The sequence below is a fragment of the Yarrowia lipolytica genome, chromosome 1D, assembly GCF_001761485.1.
Source record: "Yarrowia lipolytica chromosome 1D, complete sequence".
In the NCBI taxonomy this organism is placed as follows: Eukaryota; Fungi; Ascomycota; class Dipodascomycetes; order Dipodascales; genus Yarrowia; species Yarrowia lipolytica.
The window spans coordinates 373423-395622 of NC_090773.1; the positions used below are offsets into that span (position 1 = coordinate 373423).

General features: G+C 47.4%; 8 protein-coding genes and 1 non-coding gene across 9 annotated transcripts; 5 read left to right on the plus strand and 4 right to left on the minus strand.

Moving 5' to 3' along the window:
• Positions 1-1017: 1017 nt before the first annotated feature.
• YALI1_D03756g (uncharacterized protein) lies at positions 1018-2253 on the minus strand (the record flags this gene model as incomplete). Its single annotated transcript, XM_502347.3, has 1 exon — positions 1018-2253. One exon carries the CDS (start codon positions 2251-2253, stop codon positions 1018-1020), a length of 1236 nt encoding a protein of 411 aa, XP_502347.1.
• Positions 2254-3247: 994 nt separating this feature from the next.
• On the plus strand, positions 3248-4309 carry YALI1_D03766g (uncharacterized protein; the record flags this gene model as incomplete). Its single annotated transcript, XM_502348.3, has 1 exon — positions 3248-4309. The coding sequence occupies one exon, from the start codon at positions 3248-3250 to the stop codon at positions 4307-4309; it is 1062 nt and encodes a 353-aa protein (XP_502348.1).
• Positions 4310-5735: 1426 nt separating this feature from the next.
• YALI1_D03805g (uncharacterized protein) lies at positions 5736-7088 on the minus strand (the record flags this gene model as incomplete). The annotated part of the gene is made up of 1 exon (XM_502349.3): positions 5736-7088. The coding sequence occupies one exon, from the start codon at positions 7086-7088 to the stop codon at positions 5736-5738; it is 1353 nt and encodes a 450-aa protein (XP_502349.3).
• Positions 7089-9775: 2687 nt separating this feature from the next.
• YALI1_D03831g (uncharacterized protein) lies at positions 9776-10802 on the plus strand (the record flags this gene model as incomplete). The annotated part of the gene is made up of 5 exons (XM_502350.4): positions 9776-9824; positions 9928-9971; positions 10052-10519; positions 10563-10614; positions 10669-10802. The coding sequence occupies 5 exons, from the start codon at positions 9776-9778 to the stop codon at positions 10800-10802; spliced, it is 747 nt and encodes a 248-aa protein (XP_502350.3).
• Positions 10803-11829: 1027 nt separating this feature from the next.
• YALI1_D03852r lies at positions 11830-11914 on the plus strand. Its single transcript has one exon. It is a non-coding gene; the product is annotated as a tRNA-Gln (tRNA).
• Positions 11915-13045: 1131 nt separating this feature from the next.
• On the minus strand, positions 13046-14891 carry YALI1_D03865g (uncharacterized protein; the record flags this gene model as incomplete). The annotated part of the gene is made up of 3 exons (XM_502351.3): positions 13046-13120; positions 13190-13749; positions 14888-14891. The coding sequence occupies 3 exons, from the start codon at positions 14889-14891 to the stop codon at positions 13046-13048; spliced, it is 639 nt and encodes a 212-aa protein (XP_502351.2).
• Positions 14892-15385: 494 nt separating this feature from the next.
• On the plus strand, positions 15386-16063 carry YALI1_D03888g (uncharacterized protein; the record flags this gene model as incomplete). The annotated part of the gene is made up of 1 exon (XM_502352.1): positions 15386-16063. One exon carries the CDS (start codon positions 15386-15388, stop codon positions 16061-16063), a length of 678 nt encoding a protein of 225 aa, XP_502352.1.
• A 998-nt stretch (positions 16064-17061) lies between these two features.
• Positions 17062-19290, plus strand: YALI1_D03904g (uncharacterized protein; the record flags this gene model as incomplete). The annotated part of the gene is made up of 2 exons (XM_502353.2): positions 17062-19022; positions 19176-19290. 2 exons carry the CDS (start codon positions 17062-17064, stop codon positions 19288-19290), a joined length of 2076 nt encoding a protein of 691 aa, XP_502353.2.
• A 1427-nt stretch (positions 19291-20717) lies between these two features.
• YALI1_D03952g (uncharacterized protein) lies at positions 20718-21821 on the minus strand (the record flags this gene model as incomplete). Its single annotated transcript, XM_502354.3, has 1 exon — positions 20718-21821. The coding sequence occupies one exon, from the start codon at positions 21819-21821 to the stop codon at positions 20718-20720; it is 1104 nt and encodes a 367-aa protein (XP_502354.2).
• Positions 21822-22200: the final 379 nt, after the last annotated feature.

A 22200-nucleotide genomic window follows, 5' to 3' on the forward strand; every position in this document is an offset into this window, starting at 1 on the left:
CAACCGGCGCTAGTGGGGGACAACTCTGGTAGCGGTGCTTTTCGGACTCCCCTGATCCTACTCTTCTCTAACACTCATTGGACTGTTCACCACTAGACAACTATTTATATGCTATATGCTAGATTGCTAAAATGAATGAATTGATGTAAATAATCATCTGATATCTGACTAATCGCGTAGGCACTTTGAACTAATGATTTTCGCTTCCAAAACTCTCTACAGAAAAGATACAACCGACCAGACGCCATTTACTCACTCCTGATGTCTGTCTCGTCATTTCTACGCCATTCTTGATATCTTTCCGATTCCAACCGTGATTCTGTGTCTTGGACGTTGTTTTTTGTTGTTTTTTGCTGTTTTTTGTTGTTTTTTGTTGTTGTTTTTTGTTGTTATTTTTTTTTGTTTTTGTTTCTTTTATTGTTTTTTTGTTCTCCCCTTTTTCCTCTTTTCCGAAGCACAATTAGATCTCTGATGGCACAAAGTATACCAAAATGATCACCAAGACAAGGGCTTTCCAATGGTACTACTTTTATCGTCATATATGACATTTCTGTCGATTTGATTCTCGATACAACCTACTACAAGTAGAGTCCTACGACACTGGTATTGATATGTTCGATTGGTGCTCGATTGTTGTTGACTGGGCTATATACATGTGTGGAGTACAGAAATCTGAATACTAGCCACATTTTTTGTTGGAGATATTGGGAAGATGGTGGACTTCGGTGGGTGGACCTAGGTGGAGTGCAGGTGCATGCATGTGGGGCATGTGGAATATACAAATTATGCACTCCACTGGGTGGTCACGTGATGGTGAGTGTCAGAAGGAGAGAGGAAGTGGTGAGAGACTTGACCGACTTGGAAAGATTTCACCCGTCAATCGAAAGACTCGCCGACTCAGTGGCAGAACAATCGCCGACTCACAGACATTCACTTCGTTCATGCACTCCTTCGCATGCCACCTACTCCGTCGTTCATGCACCGACTCACAGGCACTCACTTTGTTCGCGTCTGACTCTACTGCGTCTGACAATCAGGAACCCCCGGCATGGTACTCTCCTCCTCCTCCTTATATTCCGGTAATTCCTGGACCTGTTTGAAACTAACGTCATCCACAATCTGTCGAGGATCTTCCTGCTCTTTCTGCTTTTCTCCTGGAAAGATATCCAGCACTTTTCGCAGTTCGCTTCGCTCTCGGGTCCATCCCGAGTCGGGAAACACAATATTGACCTTGACATAGAGACTTCCGATCTTGCCCGACTTGCTGGGCATGCCTTCATTGGCCACCTTGAGAATATCTCCCGGTTTGATGACGTTTCCGGGCGGAGAGGAGATTCGCAGCCCCCGTCCGTCCAATTGGGTGAACATGATTTTGGAAAAGCCGCAGAGCGCCTCGCCGAGCGAAATTGATATCTCGGCATGCAGATCCTGTCCCTGTCGGGAGAAGACAGAGTGCTTTTCCTGCTTGATATGGGCCACAATGTCACCGGGCTTCATTCCGGGCAACTCGTCAGTTTCGCCATATTGAACCAGAGTTTCACCATCCTTGGTTCCGGGAGGCACGTAGAACTCGAGAATCTTGCTTTCCTCTTCGCATCCCGAGCCGCCACACGGTCCACACTTGTCGGCCTTTCTATACGTTTTGCCGGTCGTTTTGCAGGTGTCACATTCGGTCCAAGATTGCGTTGCATAGCCGCGGCCCGCCCGCTGGATCTTCTTGACGTATCCCTCGCCCGAACAGACACCACAAACACGCGCACGGGCGCCCTTTCGAGCCCCAGAGCCCGTACAAACCGAACACAGAATCTTCCGCGAAGATCCCATCTTCAACACCTTGCCCTTGTACAGTTCCTCCAGAGACAACGAGAAATCGACATGCAGATCGTCGGTGCGGGTCGCGCGCATGGGTTTGGCGGCATTTGGACGGGGATCCGAGCCCATATTGTTGAAAAAAGATGCGAAATCCTGAGCATCAAACTCGTTATAGCCACCGCCACCGCCGCCATAGGCCCCATATCCGGGGTTTTCCTGCTCGTAATCGTACGCCGCACGCCGATCTTCATCAATCAAAATCTCGTAGGCCTCCGAGTAGGCCTTGAACTTGATTTCGGCCTGGCTTCGTTCGTCTTCCGCCACCTTGTCGGGATGGGACTCCAGCGCCAGTTTTCGGTAGACTTTTTTGATCTCCGCCGACGTTGCGTTCTTGGAAAGCCCTAGTCGAACATAGAGGTTTTCGCTCGTGTAGTTGACCATGTTTCAACTGCTGGTAATGGTGGAGCAAAAGAGATCAGAAAAATATCGACAGAGTTAGGAGTTGTGTTTTAGGGGTGGGAAAAGTCAAATTTTCAAAAAGTGCAAAAAAGTGCAAAAAAGGGGGGAAAAAAGGAAAAAAAGGGGCGGACGAGGCTGAAATTTAGCCAAAATCGCAAACAGATTGTATTAATAGTCAGCTGACAATTGGGAGTGGAATATGGAATGTTTAGTCCCCCGAAGAGTGGTGTTTTGGGAGTTTTTGTTGGTCCCCAAAATCCCCCATTTTTTTCTACAAACTTTATTGTGGGGTGATTATGTAAGAAGTGGTGGGGGGGCAGATATGGCCATTCGGAGACACTTGGTCCACGTTGTTCGTGTTAGGGGGGTCACGTGACTGTTTGTAAAATGGGTGTTAGATTGGCAATAAATATACGATTGCACCTAGTCTCGAACTGTGCTCGACCGAGATTCTAACTAGTTCCTACTACTTGAATCCAGCTTACAATTACTTGAGACCAACTCTCAATTACTTGAACCCCAACTATCTTTAGCTAACCACGTTTCAGACGACTTCCTGATGATGTCCTGAAATAACAAAAAAGTAGATAAAAAAATGCCACATTTGGGTTAATATTCGGCCGATCTAGAGGAAAGGAGCCGCGTATGTTCGTCTGAACATCCGAATCAGAGTCTGTAAGGGTCTCAAGTATTTCTTCAGGAAAAAAAACAAAAAACAAAGTTCCAATATGCATTCATCCTCATCACCAGCACCCATTGTCTCGACTTTGATCAAAAACGCCAGATCCGGTCCAAGCAAGTTTTCAGAGCAGTAGGAACAGTAAAATCCCTTGTTCCTCAGCCACAACAGTTCTAATCCCAAAAGAATTCTTTGAAACTGCGCTGATTGTACAGTTTTTCCAACACTCGACTCGGTAAATTCCCCGAAAACGACAGTCAGATCGGAGTCTTCTCGGTACGCTCGCTGACTGCTGCCATGTTGACATTCATGGAACACATCCTCTACTCTTTCTACGACGCGTCTGGATGGCACCGCGACAATCTCTACGCGCTGCTGACGCATTCGTCACAAAACCTGATCGACTTCCGAGTGCCTGAGGGCGTGGCAATGAATGTGTCGGCCCTCAGCACCCCCAATTCCGCCTCCTCCTACACCCTCACCAACCTGGGCCACATTCAAGGCTCGGTGGCATACCTGTCTACCTCGCTGTCGCTGCCCAGACCCCACTCGGGGACCCTGGATCTCCACACGGTGGTCCCAGGATACCATAAACTGGACCCGATCAACTCGCAGGACAGAATCTACGACACGATATGGCAGGGCGGGAAACCAATCCATAGACAAGATAGTCTGCTGTTTGGTCGCCTGGCACTGCCCACAAACACCCTGGAAGCCATGTACGTGAGGAGATTCAACCCCACGACGCAATTGCTCGTAACTTGTGTTTCTGGCGCTCATCTCAAATCAGGAGGAGCTCTGACGCTCTATTGGCAAAAGGATTGTCGTCAGTACGCCCACGAGCTGCTCTACTCCACAAACGAGGCATTGTTGGGTGCCAGAGGACTCTACAACTTTGGAGTCGACATGTCCAAGCCCCACATTGCCTCCCGACTCAGTGTGGGGGGAGAATTCTACTACGGAGTACTAAACAAGTCGCCAGGAATGTCTACGGCGCTCAGATACGTGACCCAGTCGGCCTACACGGGGTCTCCACTCACCATGACTCTCACATGTAATCCAATCATGGGGGAGTTCTCGTCGACGTACTCTCTGAGAACGGGGCCGTCAAGCTCCTTCTCAACAAGATACGACTTTAACATGTACTCATACCTGTCTAATCTCAGCATGGGCGCGGAGGTGTGGAAGTCACGTGATTCGGTGTTCAAGCTGAGCTCCAGTTTGCAGGACAAGACGGCCCGGGTTTTGTGGGGTGGTCGGTACAAGGATATTTTGGTGAATACGGGGGTAGCTTTTGATTATGGGGGGAGGGTTCCGGATGTGACTGCTATTGGGGTGGAGTTTCAGTATGCGTGTTAGAATGGAGTCGGGGTTTTTCGTTGAAGAGCTTGGAGACGACGGAGTCTTTCATTTGTACTTTCTACAGCACATGATTGAAGATGGAGGAGTGCGCTTCGAGCTATGAAGAAAGAAGGAGATGAAGTCTCGACTCCAACTAAGGGTACAGTTTTCCTTCTCCATATTTCCCATTTTGATCGCTCGTCTCTCGCTCGTTGCGTCTCTTGTTCCGATCGTGGCTGCCATTTTGAGGTAGATTGGGTGTCGCTGAGCTGGTCCAATCTAACCTGTCTAACTCATCTGAACCTGTCTGAACCAGTCTTAACCAAACAAGCTAGTCTGTTAACTGGACTCCTTCTGACCTTCTGACTTTCTAGTAGTTATGCCACACTCCCATCATATCATAGATTAATTTATTCTTGCTTTCAGTCAGTATCACTGTTAGGCTGACCGAAGCCATTCGAGGAGCGTGCATCTGTCGGGGATTGCACGATTCGACGACTCTTCTTTCAACCACCTCCAATGGGTCTCGCTTTCAAGTCTGAGGGAGCAGTAGAGGCTGAAGACCCATATGGTTTCGACTTCTGGCAACTGAAATGAGCTCATGTCGCCCAAGAAAAGTATTCTTTGCCCAACTCACATGGGGTACTGTACAGGACAGCTCCGGAACTACCTCTAACAGCTTCTACCTCAAGACTCCACAAGAATACAAGTCAACGCATTCAATACCTCCAACATTATATCCCGCCTAGTCAGTGACCAGTTCATCCTTCTCCAAATGCTCTATCTCGCTGAAGAGTGGTCCCTGTCACGGCTACAGGGCTGCTGATGGTCTATGATTCACTCCAAACCCTGACGTATGGTACTTTCGCGCATTGAGCATGATTGGCTGCTTCTAGACTCCTTTCGGAGCTCTATTCGAGCGTACTTTGGCACAAGTCCGGGCCAGGGAGCTCGGATCTATGCCTTGCTGACGAGCTCGCACTTTTGACGATGCCAAGTGCTAGACACGACTCCAACCAGCACTCCTCATAGATGAGTCTAAGGTGGTTGAGGAGAAAAGGAAAGATGAGGGGATTGATTCGTTTCATGGTATCAATTGTTCATCACACCGCGTTTTCTTGTCATGTCTAAATCACCTTGGTTCTCCAGCCCAATCGTCAAATGATACAATACCATAAGTTGGATATTGATCAGATCGGGCCATGAACTTGGCTGACTGGAAAGAATCAATTTTGTTATACATTCCAAGTTGCTGCTTGATGGGTGATCTATCTGTCAAGTGCTCCAACAGTCTGAGTGGAGTGAGTGACACTGGTTGGAAATTATTTTGTCGCGCCATGATCCAACTACGTACGATCAAGTGTTTACAAGAATTGATTACTTAAAAAGTCACATTTCGACTGGCGATAGAAGAGAAGGGTTGGTGTGGTTTGCCCGGGCCGATCTACTGACCATTTCCGTTGTAGGCAACGGCATTGGGGCTGCCCTTGAGATCAAAGGTAAGAACGTCGGTGTTGGACTTGGTGATAAGATCCTCCACCTCGCCGGGAGATAGAGTCTTGTCGCTGATGGACATGTAATAGGTGGCGAGACCAGCTACATGGGGGCTGGCCATGGAGGTTCCTCTCATTATGACGATGCCGGTGTCGCTCTTGTGACTGGCAGAAGGGATCTTCGAGCCCGGGGCCCACACGTCCACACACGTGCCCCAGTTGGAGTCATAGGCGTTCACGTTGTGCTCGTTGAGAGATGCGACCGTGATAAAACCGTGGGTTTTGGCTCCGTTGTTGGCGGGACCATCGGTACAAGCATCCTTGGCGTCGTTGCCAGCAGATGTTACCACTACGAGACCCTCCTTGACGGCTCGGGCAAGAATGACATCTTGTGAGGCAAGCACGCTTCCACCTCCGGAGTAGTTGAGCACTCCTCGGGGCACGGTGTTTCGGTTCTTGATGAAGTCGTTGAGGGCCCAGGTGAATCCGGCATTAACGACGGACTGGGGTCCTCCGCCGTTAGCTCCGAACACTTTGACCGCAACGATCTTGGTGTTGACGTCGACTCCGTAGTCTTTTCCGCCCAAGGTGCCTGCAACGTGGGATCCGTGGCCCTTCAAGTCCTCGTCGATGTCGTCAAGCAGGTTGGCTCCCCATACGGCCCGGCCCTGGAACATTTCGTGGGTGATTCGGACTCCCGAGTCCACAACGTAGGCCACGGTGGAGTGCTTAGCGGTGGTTTCTCGCACGTAGGTCTCGTTTCCCTCGCCCTGGAACTGCTTGTGGGAAATTCGGCCTAGTCCCCAATTGGGCGGGTTCTCGTCGGTCTCGATGGCTCGCTTGTCGAGCACGGGCTCGGCAAAAAACTTGGGCTCCGGCACATAGGTGTCTTGCTCCACAGTCAAGATGGGCGACTGGTTGAGCTGGTTCACGATGGTGGAGTTGAACTTGCCAACAAAGCCAAGGAACCCCGAGCCGTCATTGTAGGCGGACAGATCGAGAGCAGAGGTGATGCCGTTGGACGATTCCTGGTCGACCAGAGCGTCCAGTTTCGCAATCTCGGCTGCAATCTGCTCGACCGATGCCTCGCTGTCAAACACAACAATGTACCGGTCCTCTTCGTCCAGCTCGCGCTTCTGCAGGGCGGAGAACTTGGACGATTGCTTGGAAACAACCGAGAGAATGGCAGAGTAGGCTGCCGACGCGGATCCTTCAGCCACTGCGGGGGCAACATCAGGAGCAGGAGCAGCCAGAGGAGCGGCCAGAACAGCCGTGAAAAGGGTCAATGAAGTAGCAAGTTTCATGGTGGTTGATTGGAGAGGGAAGAGGATGTTCGTCTGGTTTATATGGTCTTTTCCGGTCCAACATGGGTCGAGGATCTACGGCCCACGCCAAGACGTGCTGGATGTGCCAAGATGTGCCAATATGCCAACATGTCCGGGACCTTGCTCGAATGGAGATGCAGGTCGATTGGTGTCAGGATGTTGGTTCATGTTAAGCCATTGTTGATATTGTGGAGAACACAAGTCAGACAGTCCATGTTAGTACAGTCCATTAAGGTCCACAGTAGAGGCATACTGTCTGGTTCCTGTAGTGTACTGTACTTGTACTGTTGGAATGTACCGAATCTCAAAATGTCAAAAGAGCATCATTATCATTCGGAGAAGCCTGATGCCGATCTTGTGTTAAACTTCCACAACGTTACATTGCCCATCTGGCCATCTGGCAGAGTCCATCTGTACCTGGTCTAATGTGTGTTAGTTGGAGGTGGATCTAGAGCGGAATTGCAAGCTGGAATTCGGAATCTAGAGCATGAACTGTGGAGAGACGTGCCTGTACACCCTTTCAGCCCTAGATTGGTGGTGGGACGCCGCGTATCCCTGTATTCTGTCTCGCATCTAGGAAGTGATGTCTGCTAATTGACAGCAGTCGGTCTGACTGTAACCTAGACAGACTGGGCTTCGGATTGGTTGGAGATCAGTTCGACATGTTTCATCAATGTACTTGTACAGGTAATTGTGTCGTCGCAGCTGATAGAACCGGTGGTGGCAGTTGATCTTACAGAACCGATGGTGGCAGTTGATCGGGTAGAACCGATGGCGACAGTTGATCTGGTAGAACCGATGGTGGCAGTTGATCTGGCAGAAATCCAATAAAGCTGAAACTCGACAGAACCCAGTTGGTGTAGATCAACGGATAAAACTTTGCTCCAGGTGAGATATCGGGCTCCATCAGGACTAGAGTCTGCTACCTGAGTCCACAGGACCTTCATACAGGTCAGTATTCCACACGGTTGAATTGCATATCTGGGAACTGGCGACTTTTTCAAACCGAACTTCCATCTCGTCGTCACTACCACCACTTTGCTCTCCAAACTGTGCCGGCGAACCCGAGACCCATGTCGAATCTCACATGTCAATGTTACATTGGATCAACTCTAACGAAGCCGTCCTTGTCTATGCTGTGCATTACGCGTCTGTTCCTGGGTTGAGCCGACTGAAGTTGCCGTGTGCCAGCTTCAGAAGACCTCCAGGCGGCAATGGTCTAAGGGGCGAGCCAACTTTCTCGTCGATGGAGTATCTCCGTTTCGGTTGGCATTGGTGGTATCAATCAAAAAAGTACTGTACAGTACGTGCAGTATGTATGTACTAACCTGTCGCAGAAGTAGCGGGGATCGGTGGTCGTTGCCGATGGCAGATTACGGGGAAGTTGCTGGTTGCCTTCAAGTAAGAGAGATGATAAGTGGATGTGAGAGAAGAGAACAACGAGTTCAGTTACGTTCATAGCTCAGCTACTTGGTCACTCTAGAAGCGGCGGCGAGAGACTCACTCTTATTGCAACTGTACTGTACCTTGATTGACGACAAGTTGAGGAACGAAGAGAACGAAGAGAACGAAGAGAACGAAGAGAACGAAGAGAACGAAGAGAACGAAGAGAACTAAAGATAAATGATGATTAATGTACTCGGAGCTAGCAATATACTTCTTATTTTGTGTCTGTGTAACATAAACTGCGTATCTATAGCACAGTAACCAATTGGGCTATCGTAGAAGTGAATTGTCTCACGCAGGCTTCGCCTGATCTTTATAGTTGAGCTTTAGTTAAGAAAAAATTCCGCTGGGGGTTCAAATCCAGGGTTCCGGACATCTCAAAAAAAATACAATAGTCTCAGTTACTAGTCCTTTAATTTATTTTCCATTTGACGTTTTCAAATCCATTTGTCACAATATAGATAATGCGACTGGTGTCCTCTGAAGCACATTTCACATTCCTATTTTACTTAAGTTTAGTTGGGAGAACTTAGGCTACTGTACTACCCAGCCAACACGAGCAGAGCTGGATTCTTCAGTACTTTTCAGGAGGAAATTATTGTGGTATCCGGTATCAAAAGATAGCGCTAGTTCCGTATAACATTCTTATTATATTTTGAAAACCTCAACTGCCATTGCTGCTCGTATTTCTGTTCTAGAAGGCTTCGCAGTCCACAAGGTGAATGTGAATGGGGGGAGACGGGGTGTATACAGGATAGCGAGCCTCTTTGCAACAAAGAAATAAATATTTTCATACAAAATCAGCTCAAAGATCACCCTCGCCTCCCAAACTATCACCCAGTTAGTTATTTGTCTTTTTTTTTTTTTTTTTTTTTGCCCCTCATCTTTTTTTTTCCTCATCCATTACTTCACTCTACTTTCATCTAAACAATTACATCAGAACTTCGAAGTAAATTAGATATATTTTAGTTAACAAACTCCGTTAGAAGTGCAAACTTTTTTTCAACAAATGACCAACCCCATCTCCACATATTCAACTCGATTTCTACTTTACTTGTCCAGTACTCACTGATTATATGAATCTAACTACTTGTAGTATCTCCACCCACCCTTCCCCTCCATCTCACACGTGACCTCATCACCATTATATAATCTGTCAAACTCTATATCTACCCCTAACTTACGTATGCACTATCCGATAACGATCACCACTGCACGACATGTACCATCTGGCGAAGAGCGTGTATCAGCAGCTGACGCGCAAGGAGGGTGAGTTTGCGGCTACGGTTGAGGTCATGTGACATCATGTGACATAACACGTGGTGTATCACGTGTTCGCGCCTCTTTGCCCCCACCATTATTACTAACGCAGAATACTCCGTGCTCATTTTGGGTCTCGACAATGCAGGCAAGACTGTGAGTATAGGAAGGATTGTGAATGTTTTGGCAACAGCGTATGAACATGTTCGGCACTATGAGCTTGTGACTAACGACAGACCTTCCTGGAACGGTTGAAGGGCGAGTTTGGAGGCAAATCTCTCCCTCCGGAACGAATCAATCCCACCATTGGCCAGAACGTGGGTCATGTGATTGTGGACGGAATGCATCTCAAATTGTGGGACGTCGGAGGCCAGGAGAACTTGCGGACGCTGTGGAACGCGTATTACGCCGAGTGCCATGCGATTGTGTTTGTGGTCGACTCAACTGATCGCGAGCGACTGGAGGAGTGCAAGAACACCCTCAAGGAGGTGGTGGTCAACGAGGCCACGGAGGGCATTCCTCTGCTGATGCTGGCCAATAAACAGGACTGCGAAGATTCGATGGACGTGGTGGATATCATTGAGATTTTCAACAAGATTGCCGAGCACGTGAGCGCACGTGACTCCAGAGTCTTGCCGATAAGTGCCAAGGAGGGCACAGGAGTGGGAGATGCGGGGAGATGGCTTGCGGTGAGGTTGGGGAGAGTGCCGGTTTAAAGGCGCGCCAGGAGGATATTTGAGGGCATAGCCCGAAAGCCTCCCACTCAAGTCTGGAGGAAATGTGACGGCCAAGCCCGAATGTTTGTGACCCTAGTCTGAGGACAAATCCCGAAAGTCTCCGGAGGAAATCTGAGCTGAGGAATCTGCAGACTTGGGGAAAAAACTGGACTTGTCCGAGTGTCTCCGACATACACTTTTCATCCACTATTCCACCACTGTTTCCCCGATTATCAACGGTACAAATAACCTGTCATTGTTGTCTTGGTAGACTGACTAACATAAAAGTTTTGAAATTGAAATTGAAATTGAAATGATTGTTTGAACGATGACAACCGTGACGGTTAACCATGGGCTCCGATTACCTGATCATTGGTCACGTGTTTGAGACACATGGTTCAGTTGGTTCTGGTACACTTCAACCAGAAGTCACGTATAACAAGTACTTGTAGCTACGTTTTCTTGCTTACTAGAACTAATGGTCACGTGATAGAGACTGTAGGATATAGCTCTTTCACGTGATCTTTTCTCTCAGTTTCTGTTTACATTGAGGTGCGAGTAAGGACTAGTGCAGTGTTAGATACAGACTGTCTTTGATACATTAACAGGGTTCTCTGGATACATTAACAGAGTCTTTGGATACATTAACAGAGTCTTTGGATACATTATCAGAGTCTTTTTATACATTACTAAAGTCCAACAGAGTCCACAGACTCTTTATGGTCTTTCAGCGATGGTATTTTGGCATTCTTTCCGAGTGCGTGGTACATTCCAAGAAGATAGTAATGGACATAAATCAAAAGGCGATATTAAGATATTACATTTGGGCTCTTAAAACATGGAATTTTGACTCAGAACGTCACCGAAGATTAACAGATTTGTTTATCCACGCTCTATGTATCCGTTTCTGTCTCAGTTGTCGTTCTACATGCGGTTACTGTGCCTACTGAGCTCGTTGTCCAGGACTTCTTACTTCTTACTTGACTTATTTTCGTCGGGTCTCCGAATAGACGCTGATATAGTTGGTCAGTTGATTATTTCAGGTATTCTGTAACTCTTCAGCTCTTTGGTCTGGAAAAAAGCGCCATGTTTCTCGTCTTTTCTCTTCTCCATATTTGCTCCAACTTAGGCCATCCAACTCGACCGATATGACGTAGGAGAAGTCACAAAGCTTCCAAACTGCTTCAGAAGACTGTCACGACCAAAGTGACCCTTTGGAACTTCTTCAATGACCATTTTTTTATAAAAAAATGATTCTTACGAATAAATTATACAGGGTCCGAATTTAGAAAAATCGTGGTTGTATAGTGTAGCGGTTATCACCTTGGATTCTGAAGAAAGCTTCGATTTCCAGTAACCCCGGTTCGATTCCGGGTACGACCTTTTTGGATTTTTTATTCTAGAGGAAATCAGAACCACCAGTAACATATTTGTAGAAGCTCCATTTATTTTTGGATATTCTGTTGGATTGATTTGGAGTGATTACAATTACCAAAGTTCGTTTTCGACTTCTGAGCACTTTTTCACGTCCCTAATCACTACATACAGGACTGTTCTGTATACAACCATTGGGCATATCATCAGGAGAAAAGCATGCGAGATAAACTAATTGGGCGACGCTGGTTACTAATATCTACTTATTATTCCGATCGGATTCTTCCTTCGTTTTTCTATTTGGTGTCTTAATCAGCTGAACAGATTGTCATCATACGATTAATACTATAAAACATATTTTTAGTACATACTGAAATTATGTGATTAATACAATCAATTGAGTGATCCAGAGATACTAAATCGATCCACTTTTCTGTACACATTGTCATACAATTGTCCAGTTGTCAAGCTATTCTCATCAGCATGTTTTATGACTAATCATCTAAACATTGGACATATTTGTACATATATCAGTCAGAATCTACTAATCTTTCTGCTTCAATTCATGTACTTTTTCGACACCTATTGCCACACAATTTTTCGACATTTCAGAGACTTGGTATTCGCATACAGTCTGTAATGGATGTATGCTACGACCTCAACCAAAATACATAGTATTGACATAACCAGTATCACAAATTCAATGCATCTTGTATCAATAGAGTCAGCAGGAAATTCTGAATCGATCCATCTGATTTTTGCAATATATTGTCGTACAATTATCTCGAGATAGCTGAAGGGTTGTACTCCTTATAGCCTTACACATAATTGGATGATTGGGCTGCTACTACCCAATATTATCGTATCAATAGAATACCCCAGTGATTTCGAGTCGATTGGTGCTCTTTTTATCATCAGTTATCATACAAATATTTCGAGTTCGGATGAGCTGAAGTGAAACACACAAGGCGGCTCTTGGAACATTGTGGAGCTCTAGACCGTGCTGGTCTGGAGTTTTTCTGTCTACTTAGAGCACATACAAGAAGCTAATACAAGTACAGTACAGTAGTTGTAGTGTCTTAGCTAGCGAGTAGCAGAACAGGAATGTCCCTTGCCTTAGATGTATCCTCCAAAATAACATTATCTATCACTGTTTACCACCGATCTGCTCACGTGATCACCGATCCGGTCACATCTCTGTGATCTTAAGTGATTCTGTATCACAGAACTACTTGTAGTACTGTACTGTACTGCACACTCTACTGCCACAGCCTACCACTAGACAGATTGTCTCTCCTTCAGAGCCTTCTTAGCACCCTCAACAATGGCCACATGCTCGACCTTGTGGACCCGGTCTTCGTACTCGTCCAGACTCTCGCCAGGTACCATTTCCAACTCCTTGACCACCAGCGGCTCTCCCTCGTCCACTGCGGCAATCACGTAGTGGATCATGACTCCGCCCTTGGATACCTCGCCCTTCTGGCCGGCTTCCCAGGCCCGTTCAATGGCTCTGATTCCGGCAAAAGCGCCGGGCAGAGCAGGATGCAGGTTGATGATGGACATTTTGGCCGCCTCCACAGGTTCCAGAAACTTGGGCGACAGAATCAGCATCCACCCAGCACATACCACCAGCGAAGTGTCGGTTTTGGATACGATGAAGTTGCCCAGATCGGCGTTGAACTTCTGTCGGGCCGCCATACGCTCCGTCTTGGCATCCTTGGGCAAATCGCCATAGTAGGACGCCAGAGAATGGACGTGGGTGGGGATTCCGGCCGTTTGTGCTCGCTCCAGTCCATAAGCGGTCGGAGACGACGAAATGACGAGCGAGATGCGGGGGCCGATTTCTGCGTCGTCAATGAGTGCCTGGAGATTGGTTCCCGACCCGGAAATCAGCACAATGATGTCTTTGGTCATGTTGTGTGGGGGTGTAATGGAGTGACGATAATTTTTTTTGCCGTGACCTCTTTTTTTGGTAAGTAAAAAATAAGGTTCATTGTGATGGAAATTAAACTTTGGCCGATAATGTAGTACAATGGAGGACAGGGAGGCATTATACGGACCGAATTTGTATGGCGCGGGGCGGTTCTTGTGAAGGAACCTGTGTTGGTCACGTGATTGGATATATCCCCTTTTTTCGGCTCATTCGGAGCTTTCTATCAGGCTCAGAAACGGATCACTTCTTTCTGCACAATTTACACGGGGTGCAGGATAGTGTAGATAATGTAGAAGAACAGGAGCGCATTTTTCGGTGTTTGAGAGGAGCAGAAGAGATGAGAAGAGTTGCTATTGGGTATTAGCCGGCTGGTGAATACATTTTTTGTCTGTAATTTTTCATTTGGACCGCCGCTTAGCGAGATCCGGACTTATCCAGAACGTGATTGGTTGGTGGGGTGTGAAAAGTTAATTTTGGCTGTGGAAAATGAACATGACGAGATATTGGGGGTTTTTGGAAGTGAAAAAAGTCCAACAAGAGATTGAGCAGAATAAATACGGTGTTTTTTATCTCCTGAAAGTTTCAGAAATCCAATACGACCTAAATAGACGCTTCTAGAGTGAATCTATTCTGATGCAGGGAAGATGGCCACTAGGAGGAACATAGTGGATGAAGTAATCTTCATATTGAGATATATTTTGGTCTGATGAGTCTTTGGCACAGTTTATTTGTTCAGCCAAAAATTCACCCAATTCCACCGGCCAGATTCCAAGTTAGATACTTCATCTCTACGACCCGAGTAACTGTATGCATGATCATAGAGGTAGTAATAGTGGGGTGAAAAATGGACTTAGAGAGATTAGGAAGTGATATAAGAGATTTATTGATCCATTTAGAAGTCGATTATCAAATCCAAAATTCCATATTAGCTCAACAACAGTCTCAAATCTGTGGAATCATGCGTATTTTGTCCCTCGCATTATAGATGGTCGATCGATTGCTGAGCATTTGAAGACATTTATAACTCAAGTGAGACATAATTTGGACACTCATTGACAGAAATCACACTTTTGCCACTTGTCTCATCCCCATATACAATTTCACATCTACGTATCTCTCCCCCTTAGCCACTCTACAACACCGCGACTTAATACCCCATCAAACTCGCCCAAAAATGACCATGTTTATGTTTCAAACATACCATTCGATTCCCCACACCTCCCTGACTCCAATTATACTACTATTATCCCCCAAATCCCTCGCCCTCAGGATTTAATTTCCCCCCAGACCCCTTTTCTCTTCGATTACTAATCAGCGTTGTGAAACCTTAATTTGGGCACTCCACCGTAGACTGTGAATTTTCGTTCCTAGCTCACCACCACCCTGCGATACACGTTAGTGGAGCAGCAAACAACGCCAGCGGGTTCATAACGTCAGCGCTAATCCTGTTAATCACGTGACCTGAAGAGGGAAATAGACTCTTGCCGCCGCCAAATTCTTCCCCGCCAAACTCTCTGCGCCCAAGTCCCGACGTCACTCTCATTACCATGGAAAGCAGCCCCGACTTCCTTCCAGAATCGGATGGAGACACAGAAGTGGAACTGCTGCCCAACCTCAAGCTTGCGGGCGTCACGGAGCCACGCCGACGCGAAAAACCCGTGTTGAAACCGCCCAAAACCGCAGATGCAGAGAACATTCCGTTACCTCCTTCTCCTCCCCCGTTATCGTCTCCTTCGGAGATTTATTCGAATCTGCTAATCCTGGAGGAGTCTCTGAGACAGCAGTATCTCAACCAGCGGCAATCGCAGCGTAAGTACTCGACATTTTACTTTGTTTTGCTGAGTTTGACGGCGTATTTGGTCTACTCTCAGATCTACCCTTCCATTTATTCCTACGTCTTCTTTTTCCATCGCTTCTGTCTGATTGCGGTTCTGTCAACTCTGGGACTGTTTCATCTCTCTGGAATGTACACCAAGAAACTGGTTTACCCAAGGAAGTTCATATACAACTCAAATCGAGGTCTCCGCGGGTTCAATGTCAAGTTGGTGAAAACGGGAGGCTACTTTTCGTCCACCGTTCATTTGGTGCTGAATACAAGGGTGTTTAGCACCGAGAACATCGAGCAATGGGAAGAATACAGATTGGGGTACTTTGAGAGAGAGAGAAAGAAGAAGATCAAGGAAAAGAAGGAAAGGAAGGAAAGGAAGGAGCCTGTCCGCAGTTGAAAGAGAGAGGAAGGAACCTGTAGGCAGTACAGCGCGATAAGGCTCTGGAATCATTCCGGCATGGTATGAAGTACAGCCCGAACGAATTACTGCCCAACGAATGACTGCCCAACGAATGACAACCCAAACATAATGTTCTCATCTGTCTCTGGCGACACTTCTGACATCCAGTACACGGTTGTTTGCAGTTCGTGATTAGAACTGCTCTCTCAGAACAAACCCCGAAAGATCTCTACTGGACTCTGAATAGGACTGTCCCAGAGAACTACTAAAAGGAAGTATATTTATTTTAATGCATGTGGTGGATAATAGGTGTATGGTGGTGTTTATGGGATATGTACCATACCATATAGCCACAGTAACTCGATCAATTTTGACCGGATCAAAAAAAAATCAACGGAAATTTAACCAGCGAGGAAAATGAAGGAAAACTCATCTTGCAAGTACAAAATATGTTAGTGTCTTGTCTCTCAGACACAGGAATCGTCTGACCTGGGGGCATTCACCCAAATCCTCTCAATATTCATCGGATCACAAATATCTCGACAGGAAAATTGATTCGGCAGGCCAATTGACCAACTTTTGTCATACAAAATAATTCATATTTCTTCTCTGGTTCTCTCAACTGGTCATATGTGATTTCTCTAATTTGTCTCTCCAATAACTGTACTATTTTACTTCAAATCCACCCAACTAATTAATTAAAGGTTCCTTAACAATCTCTATAGAACAACAAGTCGTTATACGACTATATAACTCGTCAAATAATAGTTCCAAAATTGTACCATAATCATCTGCCCTTCCATACCAATTACCATGCGATTTTCAGCACGATTCCCCCACCCAAACCCTTCCCAAACCGTCATAATTAATGCTAACAAAACATCCTCCAAATACTTACCCTTTTACTCAAGCTCATACTTGACCAAAATAAGCTCACGCACATACAGACCCACACACTCACACTCGAACACGTTACCATAATAACCACCACCACCATGGCGGCGTACACAGCGACAAACGAACACGAACTCATAGCGCTGGTGACCCAGATCGACGAGGATCTGCGGTCACGTGACTCCGAGCTGGACGCAGCGACGCTCAATATTCGCCGACTGACCCGGCTCGACAACTTCCGGGCCAACCTGGCGACGCTGGAATCGTCTCAATTGGCGTTCAAATTGGGCGAGGCGGCCCAGCTGGGGACCAGCATCAGTCAGCGTGTACGGTCACGTGATGTAGAAAAGGAGCGGCTGCTCGAGAACCACGTGCACGTGACCCAGACGCTCAAGCTGAAGCGGGATCTAGAGGCCATTCATCGGGCCATGGATCAACGCAGCTGGGAGTCGGCGGCCGCACTGGTCAACAGCTGCTTGACAGAGATACCCTCAGAGGTCATCGAGGGTGGGCTATCACGTGACAAGGTCCCTTCCGGCGAGCATCCGCAGCCTCCGCGACAACAATTGGATGAAATCTGCGAGTCTCTGGGCAAATTGTTTCTTCGAGAGTTCGACAAGGCAATCCAGTCACGTGATGTGCATGAGCTGACGCGATATTTCAAGCTGTTTCCTCTTGTGGATCGCACCGAGCTTGGGTTATCAACCTATGCTTCTTTTGTCTGTTCTATCATCACTGAGGAGAGTCGTAAGTTGCTTCAGGGCGCTCCTGCCACACCTCCATCGGCCTTCTATGGGCTTATCACGTCCAGGCTGTTTGAAAACGTGGCTACAATCGTTGTTCAGCATGGAAAAGTGGTGGACAAGCATTATGGCAAGGGCCACATGTTGCTGGTGATTCAGAACATTCAAAAGGAGGCCGATGTGCAGGCCGGAATCATTGTGGATACGTGGTTTGATGAGAGGAGGGTTGAGAAGATGGTGGAAATGGGCGATTATGACGACCTGAAACACGTGTCGGACTTGTTGGCAGAATGTGGCATGATTCTCAACCGGTGGGCGTTGTATAGAAAGTTTCTTGCCGGTTTTGAAGGCGGAGACAAAGTGACGGAAAAGAGCATGTTTCAGCAAAAGATTGACTCCCGTGTTTTGCCCGTGTTCGCGGAACTCACAAGAGCCTTCTTCCAGGCGTCCATCCAGAAGGCGGTGGAACTGGAAGTCGTCAATGAAGACACCCACGTGACTTCTCTGGTGGAGGACACAATGTACATTCTCAAAACCGTCCTGGGACACATTGTGGGCACCGGAGTGGAGAGTCACGTGAGCAGTCAGCTAACAATGCTGCGCAAAGTGCTGGATTCGGCCTATATAAGCCATTTCCAGACCCGCATTCGGGAGTATGCTCCCAAACAGCTGGCGGGAGTGACTGCAGCAACCACCCAGTCCACATTATCAGGCTTACCTCCCAGTGAAGAGAAACGGGTGAAGCTGTTTTGCCTGTATATTAACAGTGGAGGTAGCAGTTGTGATTACGTGAACAAGATTGTTGATCACGTGAATCTGACTGTCTATTCGGACAAGTCGCATGTTGAGAGTGCGCTGTCTTCTTTCTCCACCGGAGTTTCAGCCAAGTTGGAGGATTTGGTGGCCCAATCTGTGCAGCTTCTTTACTCCAATATTTTCTCGCCCCATTTGCGATCTCTAGTGACTGTGTCGTTTCGGAACACGGTTTATCTGGCTTCTTCCGATGACACCTCTTCGGCGTGTGCTTACTTGTTCAATAATGGGTGGACAAAGCTGCTGGCAGGGTGGTCAGACGAGTTGTCGTTTGGCTACGACCGGTTGGTGAGTCTCATGGTGACCAGTCTGGCGAAACTGCTGGAGAAGAAGATCTGGGGGCTCAATGTTAATGAAATGGGAGCCATTGCCCTGGACAGAGACGTGAGCAAGATTATAAGCCACGTGACTAGCAACCGCTACAAATTGCGCGACAAGTTTGTGCGTGTGGCCCAGCTGGTGACTTTGGTGGGTTTGGATGATGAGGAGGAGGAGGAGGGCATTGAGTGGGTGTTGACGGAGTCGGAGGTGGAGAGGGGAAGGAGGGTTCGGGTGGAAAGGAGGGAGTGAAGAGAAAATGAGTCAAGTGAGAATGTGCGGAGCGAGTTTTTACCATGAGCCGAGAGTAAAATTAGAGAAGCGAGTTCCTGTGGGAAGAGCTTGCTTGTTTCCACGATCGGATATGAAGATGATCAGCTTCCCTACCCCAGTTTAGCTCTGTTCATTTTGATCCTTGAAGGCAACCCGCTCTTCCCGATTTGCAGACTTCTCTGACTACTGTACTTGACTACCTATTCCTCGATATAGTGGCTTAACGATGCGAGCAAAGACTCAATTGCTGCGGGACTACACGTGGTATTGGAAATCTAGGCGGCATGGTCATGGTGTCGACTCAAGTTGAATGTGTCAAGGTTTCGCTTCTCTTGATAACACCAACTTTGTATAATAATGTCGATCCACAAGCAGTAGGAAGTGTACTGATTATCTATTTTTTAACACAATCTGAACAGCTGTCGAGAGCAGAATTTCTTCTTTTTTTTTGCCTTCTTTTTTTGCCTTCTTTTTTTGCCTTTTTTTTTTTTTTTTTTCTGGATATACATTTTTTGCTTTCTTTTTTTCTGGTCCAACAAGTTGTGTCAACAAAACCAAGTAATTTTGAGAGTGTAAAAATACGGAAATTTGAATAGCGGCAAGTATTGTATAGTAGATTTGGAATATTATTGTGCCGATGACAATATATAACCTGAATCTAACTTTCGGTAACAGTTATATTCTTCTGATATTTCTGCAACCCCGGATTTTTCCCCCCAGTGGACTTTTATTCAACTAGAGGGGTACAGTTTCTCAAGTAAATCCAACAAACGTCCTCCTAAAACCCAACTGTTTTTTTATCGGGCACGGAGAAGAGAAAAAAAGCGGACTCATAACACATTTGCTGAGAATGTGGCTCTTCTCTTTTTCTCTTTAGAGTCATATGTTTATTGAAGATCATAAGTATTATTGATTGGATCCTCTACTATCATTGGATCAATAAAAAGTAACCCTCAGCATGATATGTTGTTTGTTTTTTATTTTCCATGACAAGTATTTTTATATTTATTTTTCCCACAAATAGAACTCCAATAATACTTAAACACGGAAAACTGTGGAGGAGACAGGAGACGAAAAATCAATGCTGGAGGTTAGTTATCGGTATCATTAGAAAGCTCTTGTCGAGGCAAATGTCGCCATCAGACTCTCCTTTCCAAATCACCTCTCTCTCGTGAACTGTATGCTGTTTGACATTCTGTTTGACGTTCTGTTTGACGTTCTGTTTGACGTTGAAGTACGCTGTCCTCATCAACCCAACTTACTGAATAATAATGCAATCGCATCAAAAGTACCACCATTTGAAGGCCGGAAGTCTGACGATTCTATTCATCTACTTTTTATCAACATTAACCCGTGCCGATCCACTTCTCTCGACAGTAACGGTCATAGCCTTTCGGGTTTCGCTCTACATTGGCGAGCGAGGGAGTCACACGACCAAATTAAAACCATTGGCTATCCAATGATTATTCCATCTACAGCTACAGCTAATACTTGTATGAACTCACAATCTCGAACAAAATCAATAAATACATTATGCGCTATTCACTTCATGGAATACGGTGCGCTTTTGTGACACTATATCAGACATGCAACTGAGCGGATAGAGGCGCTTAGTTGTTCTCGGGTCGCAGCTTTCGGACCTCCTTGCCGACTCGCCAGATCTCGAGATCTCGGATGTCCTGCAGCTCGGCCTCGAACTTGGCTCGGTAGTCCTTCTGGGAGTTGAACTCCAGAGATCGCTGGGTCTCGGAACCGTCCTCGACTCGGTCGTAGAGCTCGTTGAAAACGGGCTTGAGGGCGTCCTTGAACTTGGGGGACCAGTCGAGAGCTCCTCGTCGGGCAGTGGTGGAGCAGGCATCGTACATGTAGTCCATACCGTACTTGCCGATCAGAGGGTAGAGAGACTGGGTGGCCTCCTCGACGGTCTCGTTGAAGGCCTCGGAGGGAGAGTGGCCTCGCTCTCGCAGAACCTCGTACTGGGCAAGGAACATGCCGTGGATACCGCCCATGAGGCAGCCTCGCTCTCCGTAGAGATCGGATCGGACCTCCTTCTCAAAAGTGGTCTGGTAGACGTAGCCAGAGCCGACGGCAATGGCGAGGGCAACGGCCTTCTCGTCGGCCTTGCCGGTGACGTCGTTCCACACGGCGTAAGAGGAGTTGATACCTCGTCCCTCCTTGAACAGAGATCGGACGGTTCGGCCGGATCCCTTGGGGGCCACGAGGATGACGTCAACGTCGGCGGGGGTCTCGACCTTAGTCAGATCCTTGAAGACGGGGGAGAAGCCGTGGGAGAAGTAGAGAGTCTTGCCCTTGGTGATGAGGGGCTTGATCTGGGGCCAGGTCTCGGACTGGGCGGCGTCGGACAGCAGGTTCATGATGATAGTTCCCTTGCCAATGGCCTCGTTGACGTCAAAGAGGTTCTTGCCGGGGACCCAGCCGTCCTCCTGAGCGGCCTTCCACGAGGCGCCGTCCTTTCGGACTCCGATGATGACGTTGAGGCCGTTGTCTCGCATGTTGAGACCCTGGCCGTAGCCCTGGGAGCCGTAGCCGATCAGAGCAATGGTGTCGTTCTTGAAGTAGTCGAGCAGCTTCTCCTGGGGCCAGTCGGCTCGCTCGTGGACAATCTCGTCCTCCTTTCCGTTGAAGGAGATGGTCTTGATGGTTCGGGCCACGGCGGGGGCGGACAGCTTGAAGGCGGGTCGGGTAGCAGCCATGGAGATGGGATCGGGAGGCAGACACACGGTGGCCAACTCGGGCAACGGCGGGCTCGAGAGCAGCCTGTCGAGAGGCAGTGGAGAAAAGTCGGGCAGACATTACTGTGGTGTTGTGTTGGGGGGGATTGGTTGTGAGAGAAGAAAGAGAGAAAAAATCGGCGGACTTTCAGCGTCGTTATATAGACCACGTTGGGCACTTTGGAGCTAAGGTTACAGTGCTCCGACAACAAGGCGATTGGGAGCAGATGAAAAGTTTAGGTTGGCAATTGGCCAATCGGGAGGCCGCAAATCAGATCAAGGTTTGGCAGCAGTCTGCCGATGTCGCTGGAGTGGATTTACGGTTTGAATTTTGCAGCGAAAAAAGAGTCATGGATAGATG